This window comes from Leucopleurus acutus, assembly GCF_964270905.1.
Source record: "Leucopleurus acutus genome assembly, chromosome: 11".
Classification (NCBI taxonomy): domain Eukaryota; kingdom Metazoa; phylum Chordata; class Mammalia; order Artiodactyla; family Delphinidae; genus Leucopleurus; species Leucopleurus acutus.
In genome coordinates this window covers 26,135,382-26,148,524 of record NC_139152.1, presented here as the reverse complement: position 1 = coordinate 26,148,524, position 13,143 = coordinate 26,135,382, and the positions used below count along the sequence as shown (strand labels likewise).

Below are 13,143 nucleotides of genomic sequence, written 5' to 3'. Positions count from 1 at the left end.
AGAATGAGATTGGGTGGAGTGGGATTGGAGAGGGGCATACGGGGGACTTCATAGGAAATAATAGTTTTTTTTAGAGTGTGTGAGCCATGGATGATTTGTTGTGTTGTCATTTTTGTATGCCTTTATGTATATTTGATAATATGTGTATATATTTTTTGTCTGCTCAGTATTGAAATAAAACCACCAGCTGTATCGGCCTGTTTATGGTGGCTGTTTTCTTTAAGATTGGGTGATTTTTGGAGGAAACTGTTTATAACTTTAGGAGCAGCCTCTGAAACTGACTGCTGTCTCTCAGATTGCCTTCTTCCCTCTTAATATTTGATACGATTCCAGTGTGGGATTTAAGGCGCCTGGGTAATTCCCATTACCTAGCAAATTGGGGTCACTCTAGGAGCCCATTCATTAGGAATGTGATGAGATTGTGGAAGTAAAACCTTTGATCATGCTGTACTAGTTATAATGATAAGTAGATGTTTCCTTTTTCTGTATTCCTATTTTTCTGCCTTATTTAATATGTTTTGTTGTCCCTCCATTTTTTTCTTTTAGACAGAAAATATGCTGTGGCATTATCTATAAAGGCCGTTTTGGGGAAGTTCTCATCGACACACATCTATTCAAGCCTTGCTGCAGCAATAAGAAGGCAGCTGCTGAGAAGCCGGAGGCTCAGGGGCCAGAGCCTCTGCCCATCTCCACTCAGGAGTGGTGACTGAGGTTGATGTAGAAGGGGAACAAAAAATGAGTTAAATTTTGGAAAACACCAACAAAATGACCCTCCTATTTTTAACTTGGATACCTGTTATTCTGCCAAAAGATGATTTCTAGAATAGTTTTGAGTGGGTTATTCTCCCTCCAGTTCCACAAAGTCTGAAGCCAGTATCTAGCTTACTAAAAGGAAAAAAAGAAGTGTACATAATATTTAAGATGCTGAGTATTTCATAGGAAAGCTGAATGCTGCTGTAAAGTGCTCTTTAAGGCTTTTTTAAAAAAATCCCCTTCTAATGAATGAAATTAGGGGAATTTCAGGGGACAGAGATGGGATTTGTTGTATGATAAACGTATGTAGTTTTAGTCTTTCTATATTGAGAAGCAGTGGTTGGGGCATTTTTTAAGATGGCTGGCTACACTTGTTTTCCTTCGTTATAATAAATTTGTCATAACTCAGTAAGTACAGACTTGCCCCTAGAGGTAGTTGTTAATAACTTTGAAATATTACGGTGTTGCCAAGGTTCTGATGATTCAAACCTGTACTACTGAATATTAAGCGGGACGGACTAAGCTCTCTAGTGCGAATATCTTGAAGGAGTAATTTCTAAATATACAGAGGTAACTTGACTGTATATGTTGCATCCTGTGTCACCTCCCTCCATATTGATATTTGATAAAGTTTTTAATTTATATGAAACTTCTAAAGCAGAATCAAAGTTCCTCTTGGGGAAATGTCAAATCTTTAGGATAGGCAATCCTATATGAATAGTACCAAAGCATTACCCCTTGGTAGAGAATGCACTCTATTAAAATGTTAAATGATCTGAAAAATAAAATGTGCAAGTCTTCAGGATGGCACATGAAAAAAACAAAGGTTAATGCTTCTTGGGGCACATTTCTTAGAGGGCTTGCAAGTGTGTAAATAATTTGTTTATGTTACATGACTGGTGACTTCAATGAAAATCTGCACAATTCAGTTTTAGCTCTGGATTACTTCGGTTGACCTTTGTGAAGGTTTTATCTGTGTAGAATGGTTGTTTGACTTGTTTTAACCTATTAGGGTTTGGGGTTTTTGTTTTTTGTTTTTCATTCTATATTAAAGTAAAATTCTACTAAAAGAAAAGAGGTGTGTGTTAATGCTGAGTGGGTTGGTTTTGGTTTGGTTTCTTTTAGTCAGGCTTTCTGAACATTGAGGTGTTAGATGATACATCCTAAACGTGGAGCTCTTCAATTGTAAAACCTTCATTAAAAGCCTTTTACTTGAACCCAAACCAAAGTACTATCTATTGCCTCTTTTCTAAAAGTTCAGGAAGAATATATCACCAGTTCAGACTGTTCATAATGCGGGAGGATCCTTTGCCTACCTTGTAATAACATGACTCAGTGCTTATTTTTAAAACTGGATTTTAAAGATTGGATAGTATAAATAACAAGAAGGAGTGAGCCAATTTTTATGGGTACCCTATAGTTTTATAGTTCTTAATCTAAACTTAAAATTTTATATTTCTTCCTCTGGAAAAAACTACAAGCCACCATATGCACAGACTACATAGTGAGTTGGGTCAGCTCTCCCACAGACTTTGAGGTGTGTTACAAGAATCCCAGCCATTATCATCTTCCTCCTGAGTTATTTTGAAATGGTTTTTTTTTCTCTCTTTTTTTTTTGTACATTTTGGCTGCAGTATTGGTGGTAGAATATACTATAATATGGATCATCTCTACTTCTGTATTTATTTATTTATTACTAGACCTCAACCACAGTCTTCTTTTTCCCCTTCCACCTCTCTTTGCCTGTAGGATGTACTGTATGTAGTCATGCACTTTGTATTAATATATTAGAAATCTACAAATCTGTTTTGTACTTTTTATACTGTTGGATACTTATAATCAAAACTTTTACTAGGGTATTGAATAAATTTAGTCTTACTAGAAAATAAAAGAAGCTGTTTTGTGGCTTTGTCTGAAAGGTGTTCTTAAGTAAGAGTAACTAATGTTTTTAATCCTCACAGATACTCAGTGTAAGCCCTTAGTATTATAACAAGCCATGAAGGAAAGAAGTCCTCTTTACTGAGAAATACAGACTTTAAAATACAGATCTTCCTCCACTTACCATGGGGCTACGTCCCAATAAACCCAAAGTAAGTTGAAAATATTGTAAGTCAAAAATGCATTTAATACATCATAGCTTAGCCTAGTCTACCTTAAACATGCTCAGAACATTTACATTAGCTTACAGTTGGCAAGATCATCTAACACAAAACCTATTTTTCATTAAAGTGTTGACTATCTCATGTAATTCATTGAATACTGTACTGAAAGTGAAAGCAAGAATGGCTAAATGTACTGGTGGTTTACCCTCCTGATCGCGTGGCTGACTGGGGTCTGTGGCTCACTGTGGCTCCCTCCTGCCGCTGCATCACAAGAGTGTCATATACTGCATATTGCTAGCCTGGGAAAAAGATCACAGTTGAAGTCTGATTTCTACTGAATGCATATCGCTTTTGCGTGATTGTTAAATCAAAAAATCCTAAGTTGAACCATCATTAAGTCGGAGACTGACTGTAAAAGACATTTTTTTTTGTTGTTGACAGGGACAAGAAAGTAGGGTTTATTGGTGGGCATGGGTAGGGAGGGGGCAGCGCCAAGGCTGTCACGAGTGCAGGGCGCGCCATTTGTCCAGGGGGCCACGATTAGGGATGTACTTGACCCCACAGCCATCTGGGATGAGCTGCTTTCTGCCACCATGTTTTCAAATTCATCTGCATTAAACTTAGTAAATCCCCACTTCTTGGAGATGTGGATCTTCTGGCGGCCAGGGAACTTGAACTTGGCCCTGCGGAGGGCCTCAATCACATGCTCCTTGTTCTGCAGCTTGGTGCGGATGGACATTATGACCTGGCCAATGTGGACCCTGGCCACTGTGCCCTGGGGCTTTCCAAAGGCACCACGCATACCTGTCTGGAGCCTAGACTGGGGACAGCATGTCAGTCATTAATGTCCGCTGGAAAGGGCTGTCTCCAAGGTCCCTTAGGGCAACCCATACAGGCAACAGGCTGCATACACTACCGAGGAGGCTGCTGTTTGCAGCTGTTCCGCACCGGGCCCCCACGGGGAAAAGAGCACAGTCGGCTTAACTGGCTGCAAATGTAAAAGACATTTTTTTTTTCTAAAAGACATTTTAACTGATGTGCACAATAATTAACCTAGTGGATAAGATGATTTTAACAGTGAAGGACAAAAGGTCTCCAGTGTTTCAATGTCTGTAATATGGTTTTATTAGTATTGTCTATGGACATAGTGGGAAGCATCATTGAGACTTTAGAGAAACTATAAAAGGTGGTTATAGAGAAAGGTAGATTTTGGGGATTGGGGTCAGACCTGGGTTCTCTGATTCCTGGCTCTACCCCCTTATTAGCCATTTGAGTCACTTGACTTTTGTGAGTCTCTAAACTTCTGTTACTTCACAGAATTGTTTACTTTGCAGATTTATGATGAATCCAAAGAGGTATAATTCATACCAAAGGTTTTTTTTCTGTGCCGTGCGGCTTTCGGGATCTCAGTTCCCCAGCCAAGGATTGAACCTGGGCCACGGCAGTGAAAGCCTGGAATCCTAACCACTAGGCCACCAGGGAACTCCCATATATCAAAGTTTTAAAAACAGTTTATTACCTGGGAAAGGTAGATCCTGTGGGTCAAACTTCTTATACTACAATTAAATTAGCTTTGGGATAGTCTAGGTGATTTTGCCAGCACCTAATCTAGTTACTGTGAAGCTACTAAGTTAACCTAAGTAGTGGAAAGATGACAGCACCTACATGATCTGTTGCTGTTTAATAAAATTACCAAAAATGTAGTGGCTTAAGAGAAATTGATCTCAGTTTCCATCTAGGTGCAGTGTGGCTGGGTCCTTTGCTCAGGGTCTCACAAGGCTGCAACAGGTGTCAACTCGGTTGCATTCTCATGAGGTGACTTGGGAATAATTCACCCCAAATTCACTTGGGTTGTTGGCAGAATTCATTCCCTGTGTCTGTAGGATGGAGAGCCCAGACTACTGGCTGGAGGGCCCCCTTAGTTCCTTACCACTTGGGGTCTCCCAACATGGCACTCACTGTACCCAGCCAGCAGGTCTCCAGAGCCAGTCACCTAACAAGACAGTCGTCTTGTCCACATTCAAGTTACACAGTGAACACAAGAGGTGGTGTGTGGGGACCATAGAGTTTTGTCTGCCATAGCGCCTCTTCTTTTTCTTATGTGAACCACTTGAAATTGGGCCTCTTTGTCCTAAAATACAAGCATTTGGGTGTAGCAAGTAAAAAGAAAAATAGTTCCCCTATTATGAAATACCTACTGTGGTGGGCTTGGCACCTGTAAACACTGTTTAAACAACCTTGCAAAGTGAAAAAGCAAAACAACCTGTTTACAGGTAGTCAGTGAAGGGGTGCAAGGGGGGCCATATAACTTAAATAAAATCAGCTTTCCTGATTCCAAAGCCTGTGCTCTTCAAACTGGACCCTGTCCCTGCTATAGCAATGGTGCCTTCTTAACCTGCATTTTGGGTGGTCACCTGGGTCTCTTCCGAAGGATGAAAACGAGGGGCAAGTTTCACCCTTGTGCAGAGGTTGAACTTTGTCTAAATCAGTTAATCAAATGTTGTTAATTTTGATGTTGAAAGTACATATTATATACTGTCTTTTTGTGGAGAAAATAGTCTCTAGGAGGTTTAGTTGAAACAACGGACTCTTCTAAAAATAAATGAAGGTAGCCAGAACTAACTGCTTGCTCTGTAGTAAAGAATGGAGGATACCGAGGGAGCCTCTTGATTGACCGTCCCTAGAGCAGTTTCCCAATCGCCCAGATTTAGCATTGTGCTGCCCTGGCAGTCATTTTTGTGTGATGTTCAGTGGACTGGGAAGGGAGGAGAAAGCCCAATTGGATCAAAGTTAGATAATTTCACAGGCTCATGTTCTCACAGAAAGGGATCTGAGGGTTCTAACAATTTCTCGGGCTATGGAGTTTGGTTACTTATTGTGGTCATGAGAATGCTTTAGGTTTCAAATATCTTGCACCCTGGTTAGAAACTGCTTGTTATTGTATGTCGAGTAGGGGCTTCTTAGACATGCTTAGTTGCAGGCTTCAGTGTAAAAGAGCTTAATCTTTCAGTTTAGAGAGACCAAAAAGAGTTTTGGCAAAGCCTGCCCTTTGTCTCAGTGTCTGAAAGTGGGGGAAATAGTTTACTCTGTTTGAGAACTTCAATTCTCTACACTTCCGTAGCTTACATTAACTTTAACATTGTCCAGGTATTGTTTTTTTGTAACTGCAAGGAGAGTGGTTGTTTTATGTTTATCCTTACCTCTCAGGAATTAAGACAGAGGTCTCAAGATTCTTCAGCAAGTCACGGGTAGAGTTAAAATAGGAACCTGAACAGTTATTTTTTTTTTGAAGGTAACAGGTGTGTTCTTTGCTTCCAATCACCTTTTCAGTCCACTCCAGTGTTGATTTTGCCCCCAACACTCCAAGGGTCACTGATGGCTTTCTCATGGGGAATTCCAAAGCCCTCATTTTACTCATCCAGCCTCTCAATAGCACCTGATAGAATTGATAGTTTCTTTTTTTGAAGCATTCTTGGCTGGTAACACTGCTGTTCCCAGGTTTCCTACTTCAGATGCTCATTGGCCCAGGGTTCACCTTCAACCCTCTTCCCAGACCATCTCCATTCCCACGGTCCCAAATACTATCTAAAATATGCAGACATCGCCCAAGTCTCTCTCCAGAACTTTTTATTAATCAGGGTGCCAGCAGGAAATAGATGGCTTACTGACATTGGATAATTTGAGGAAAGTTTAATAAAGGAACTTTACAAAGCTATGCATATGGTGTAGGGAAACTCCAAGGGAAAGTGCAGTTCTCAGGACTGGTAACATTGGGGCTAGTAATGTTAGGGTGCTGTTACTACCCCTAGGTCTGAAGGGTTGGGGGTCGGGAGTGGTCAATGGAACCAGGAGACAGGCTATGTAAAAAAGGGTGGGGGGCTGGGGGAAGCCATAGGAATAAATATTCCTGTCGCTCTCCAGATTGACCCAACTCCATCATTAGTAGCTTTACACATACTGTTTGTTCCCTCTGACCCACTTCCCCACTATCCTATAGCTAGGCAACACCTACTTATCCATCAGGTTTCAGCTTAGGCACCACTTGGGGAAGGCTTCCAGAACAACCACTACCCTCCCCAACACACACACACACACACACACACACACACACACACACACAGAACTGTATGCTAAGTAGGTTCCATGAAAGCAGGAACCATGTCTACTTTTTACTACAATAGTTCCCAGAGTCTAGTGCAGTGGTTTTTAGCATATAAGTAGGAGCACAATAAATATTTATTAACTGACTGATTACAACTTTGTATTTTCACAAGTCATGATCATAGAAGAGTTGAATTTATGCTAATGGTCTTGATGAATTTCAAGAATTTAAAAAATATTTTGACTTTGAACATTTTTAAATATGCAGAAAAGTTGAAGGGATAGAACAATAGTATAACCTCTCCCTAGATCCACCAACTGTTAAATTTTACCACAAGTACTTTATCTGCTTTGCTGAATCATTTGAAAGTAAGTTATGGCAATATGACACTTCATCCCTGAATACGTAAGCATTCATCTCCTAGGAATAAGGATATTCTACATCCTTAGGTGTGCCGTTGCCACGCCTGAGACGAATAGCTCAGTAATATCTAATATGATAGATCTGTATGGAATAATTGCCCCTGTTGTCCCAATGTATCTTTTAAAACTTTATTCCTCATCCAGGATCTAGTCACAATTTATATGCACATTTGGTTAATGTCTCTCCTCTTTTAATTTAATCAGTAATAGTCCTCCCTGCCTTTATCTTTTCATGACATTGAACTTTCTCAAGTATCAGAATCGGTTGTATAATGTCCTAAATCTTGGATTTTTTCTGGTTGTTTTCTTAGTAGATTTAGATTACACTTTCTGGTTGTGTGGGGCATCTCTTAGTGCATCAGCAGAGGCGCACAATGTCAAGTTGCCCCACTGTTGGCGATGTTAAGATGATCACTTGGTTAAGATGGTGACTACCAGATCTTTCCATTTTAAAGCACGTTTTTCCTTTTGTAAATGAATAATCTGTGGGCTGATACTGTGAAACTTTTTAAACACCCTTTCATTCAAGTGTTCATTGAGCACCTATGTCCAAGACCCTACTAAGGGTTCTAAATAGTCCTTCGATGCTTGAGAAATCATGTAATCCTTAAGTCCTTTGAGAATCCTGGCTCACTAAGGTTCTTTTGCTTATTCTTGCCATATACTTGCATTTGACTTTTATTTTCTTGATTTCCTTGTGGTTCCCATTCAGAAGTAAAGGTGTGATGGATGGGAGTAGGGTTTATGTTTAGCATGTGAGCTTATTAGTTAATAGCACCGTGGCATAGATGAATAAACAATGGAATTAAAGTTAGAAGACTTGAATTCAAATCTTGGTTTTGGTATTTAATGGCTTTATGATCTCTGATAAATTTTCTCTGAGCTCTTTTCCTTCTCTGTAAAGTGGAGGAAATAATAGCAACCCGAGTTGTAGTAATAATAAAATGAGTAGGTGCACAGTGAAGGTTTGCACCATCATTTGTTCTTTTTAGCACTGGGGTCTAAATACGGGATACAGGAGGAATGAAAACTTTTTTATTACCTGTAGTTGTGGTGAACACAGCAAAGGTCGTCAACAGTTCACATCGACACCTACCTCCTTCAAAAACAAAAACAAAAAAAACCCCCCAAAACCCTAAAGCTTTCTTAAGTTTCAGTGCTTAAAGAAGAAAATGTATTCACTACCAGATGATTACGCTTATGGCAGCACATGAATCCCAGGATTGGGAAATTGTATAGAGGGCATGAAGCGATACCAAATATAATTACGCTCTACAAAAGTGTGCTGAGATCCAGGGAGTGGCCAAGATAGGCTCTCCGGATGAGGTTTTTTTGTTTTTGTTTTTGTTTTTTTTTTGCGGTATGCGGACCTCTCACTGTTGTGGCCTCTCCCGTTGCGGAGCACAGGCTCCGGACGCGCAGGCCCAGCGGCCATGGCTCACGGGCCCAGCCGCTCGCGGCATGTGGGATCTTCCTGGACCAGGGCACGAACCCGTGTGCCCTGCATCGGCAGGCGGACTCTTAACCACTGCGCCACCAGGGAAGCCCCTCAGGATGATTTTTGAAGGGTAAAGTTTGGCTGAGCTGTAACAGTACGGTGGAACCAATTCATAAAACATGCTGAAATAGTACGACATACCTCTTAGCCTCAAGGCCTAAATCTCCAGTTTAAGCCAGGCCAGTTGCCTGCTTCGGCCAACCTAGACTCCTGGAACAACTCCAAGGGCACACCATTCACATCCAACAGAAGTGCTGTCCCTTCCACCCCTCCCCCTCCCCGGCCTCCCCCCACTCCCGCGTTATGGTAGCACTGAAGATAACGGTAGTGGAGTGCACGAATTCAGGGATGCTTTTGGCTTTAGCAGCTTGAGATTCTGCTTCCTAAACTCCATGAGACAGAGTTCAGGTCTCTTTGTAATGTTTTCCTTCTTTCTCAAATAAACCAGTGTTGAGGGATGCAGTGGGCATATCTTTGGCTGTTTCTAGAGCATCCTGGTGATATCAGTCTGTCATTGTTAAAATAAGGAATCTGTCATAATTAAAAATTCTAATTTTCATTTTCTTCTGAAGAACTTAAACCATTTCATTATTGAGGAGGCTGACATCTAGAACTACCAGGAAAAACTAAGCCCTTTACTACTGTTTTAACCAGCAGCTTTTTTATCTTGGCTACGAAGCTTCCCTTGGTACTATATGAATGTCCACAAGGTGGTGTTAGTCACACAAAATACTCTGAGAATGTTTTAGGCTCATCCAGTTTAGGGCGCTCATTTACAGATGGAGAAACTTACCTAATGATCACCTAGCTCATTAGTTGCGGAGCTAAAACTGGAGCTAATCCCTTGTTGAATCCACAGTCAGCCAAACGGTTATTTTAGCTTAAATGTAAGTCTTAGAAACATATTTAAAATGTCTGGAGAATCTATTTCTATTTCCTTTTGACAAAGATAAGTTTAATCTTTGTTAAGAACTAAAAGCCAAGCTTTACTGCTTTCTGCAGTTAATTTTAAATTATCACAAAGGAGAAAGAAAGCATACTTGTGTTTTCCTTCTCCAAATTCCCTATCCCAGAAGACTGCCATTGTGATAAACACATGCTACTGGGGAGTCAATTCTTGAATATCGCAGATACTGTGGCCATAGTCCTAAAGGATTAGGACAGCCTGGATGTCTGTCCAGTGTACATTTGGAGATTAAGCTGTTGCCATACAACTGAGACCAGAAGTTACCAAGCCCTCCCTAGAGCCTCTGATTGATCTGGTTGTTAAGGCAGTGTGCTCCCACTGTCTGTACAGGTGTGGTTTCCAAGTAGTGTGCAAGGCTGGTCCTTTGGGGTATACAAAATAATTTCTATCTATTTTTCTCATTCTTTTTGTCTCCTCCTTTTTTATTGAAGTATAGTTGACATATAACATTGTATTAGTTTCAGGTGTACAACAATGATTTGTTATGTGTATACATTGTGAAATGATCACCACAGTAAGTCTATAGTTAACATCCATCACTGACATATTGTTACAGATTTTTTTTCTTGTGATAACTTTTAAGATCTATTTTCCTTCTATGTTCTTATGTTTTTTAAGGTACATAATATTAGCACAGTTTAAGGTACATAATATTAGCACAATGTATGGAAGAAACGTATTAGGAGTATATACTCATTTTATTTTTTCACTAATTGGAGAGAGATCAGAAAGGTTTGGAGAGAGTTGCATACTTCTCTGTATGTGTATTACATGTCAATAAGAAGTTTACTTTTAAAATATTTGAAGTTCATTGCTCTAGTTGCCACATAGTGATGGAGGGTTAGGGGTAGGAACTGTTTATTTTCAAGTCCAAGAGATTATTTTGGTGAAATATTAGAGAAAATGGTTTATGGACCTTTCCTAAATTTGATGGGGAAGGAGGAATGACAGTTGCCAGAGCTGGTTTATGTTACATGCTTATCAAACGGTTTCCTCTCCCGCGGTGTAATATTTCCTCTCCCCTGCCTTTATCACCAAGAGTGGAGTGTTTTTCAGAATGGCATATCCTCCCTCGGGAGTAAAGTTATTAAGTGTGCCTTGTCATTGGTGGAAAGAAAAAAAAAGCCTGGGGATTTCTAGTTTCTTCCTTTGCCTCCCATTCAACTGGATACCCACAATTCCTAGCCCCCAATTATTTTTTCTTAATCATATTGAAACTCCATAGAAAATAGAAATGACCGCACTGGCTTATTAGTCTCTACATTTGCCAAACAACTGAAGGCACTGAAATGGGCCAAGAGAGATAAAATTATGTGCAAGCCTTTTTAAGGGAGGTTGAGAGTGGAGGGTAGAAAATCAGTTATTTAGATTTAGCAGTTGTAAAATGAAGCTCCACAGCTACCCAACATGACAGGTAATGAAGAATATGAGGAAGTAGTAGAAAGAGGTTCTTTTGGAAGAGAATCAAGTCAGAACATTTTGAGAGAAATTATTAGTGGATGGTGGAAACTAAGAAAACTTGTTTCGGGGAAAACGAATGTGATTCCATAATTTAGCAATAAAATAATAGATGTTGCAAAGTGTCAGAAATTTATTTATTCAATCATCTATTTAGTTAATTCATTCATTTATTTATTTATTTTTGTGGTACGCGGGCCTCTCACCGCTGTGGCCTCTCCCGTTGCGGAGCACAGGCTCCGGACGCGCAGGCTCAGCGGTCATGGCTCACGGGCCCAGCCGCTCCGCGGCACGTGGGATCTTCCCGGACTGGGGCACGAACCCGTGTCCCCTGCATCGGCAGGCGGACTCTCAACCACTGCGCCACCAGGGAAGCCCTATTTAGTTAATTTTGAGTTCTTATTCCACACTAGCTGCTGAACGAGGCACTGAGAAAATTATAATGGACTACACACTACCCCTGCTCTCAAGTGTCTCATAGTCTTGGAAAATAGTAAGAAATGCTTAGACAGGAGTAAGCACTGGTGCCACGTTAGCACACGGAACAGCCCCACTGGTTTAGGGGAAGGTATTAAGTGACCATTTATTGAGCATTTTGTGCCAGGCACTGTGCTAACAAACACTTTAAAAATCACATTGGCTTTTAACAGCTACTCTACTTTTAAAACTAGAGTTTTTAATAAACTCTAGTGTTGTCTTCATTTTACAGATGAGAAAATAGAGGCTCAGAAAGACCAATAGTAAGAAAAAATTTTGATGCCAATACCAAAAATTCTGTAGAATTTTTGTAGATTTAAGTAGAAATATGAGAAAGTAAAAATAATTTGAAAAGTATTAAAGATAAAAGAAACAATTCAGTCACTAAAATTTAAGCTTCCCTGGGTACATTTACTTTCAAACTTTTCATTGAAGTATAACACAAAAGGCTAGGGCACTATGGTAAATGTACAGCTGGATGAATTTCAGTAACGGAGCACACCTATGTAACTTGCATCCAATGTAAGGAACACAACATTGCCAGTTTTCTAGAAGGCCCTCCTATTCCTACCTCCCATGTCCCTTCCTAGTCACTACTTTCCCCTGACTTCTAACAATATAGATTAATTTTACCTGTTTTTTAACTTTATATAAATGTAATTATATAGCATGTACTCTTTTCTTTTCTTTTCTTTTTTTACATCTTTATTGGAGTATAATTGCTTTACAGTGGTGTGTTAGTTTCTGCTTTATAACAAAGTGAATCAGTTATACATATACATATGTTCCCATATCTCCTCCCTCTCGCGTCTCCCTCCCTCCCACCCTCCCTGTCCCACCCCTCTAGGTGGTCACAAAGCACTGAGCTGATCTTCCTGTGCTGTGCGGCTGCTTCCCACTAGCTATCTACTTTACATTTGGTAGTGTATATACGTCCATGCCACTCTCTCACTTTAGCATGTACTCTTTTCTGTCTGGCTTTTTTTTTTTTTTGCTAGCTCTGTGAGATTCAGCTATATTCTTGCACATAGTTTTAGATCATTCATTCTCCTTACTATATAATATTTCATTATGTGGATGTACCATACATTTCATAGATACTTGGGTAGCTTCAATGAGCATTTTAGTACATGTCTTCTGGTGAACATATAGATGCACTTCTGTTGGTTATATACTAGGAGATGTGTATGTTCAGTTTTAGGAGATGTTGGCAAATGATTTTTTAAGTGCTTTTACCATTTTGTAGTCCACCACCAAAGAGCTCAGAAAAGCAGCATTGCTTGGGACTTATAGAATATAAAGTGAAACTGCAAAGTATGCTCTACAGAAAATACTGCCCACTTGACTCTTACTGTAGTGCATAC

The 13,143-nt window shown here is 40.0% G+C and overlaps 1 protein-coding gene across 3 annotated transcripts in view; it reads left to right on the top strand.

Moving 5' to 3' along the window:
* SINHCAF (SIN3-HDAC complex associated factor) overlaps positions 1 to 2,612 on the top strand; it is a 29,601-nt gene extending 26,989 nt beyond the window's left edge. For all 3 annotated transcript variants that reach the window (XM_082850666.1, XM_082850667.1, XM_082850665.1), the window contains one exon: positions 547 to 2,612. In XM_082850666.1, the coding sequence (XP_082706792.1) occupies positions 547 to 706 (160 nt within the window). In that variant the 3' untranslated portion in view covers positions 707 to 2,612. The remainder of the gene's footprint in view (positions 1 to 546) is intronic.
* Positions 2,613 to 13,143: the final 10,531 nt, after the last annotated feature.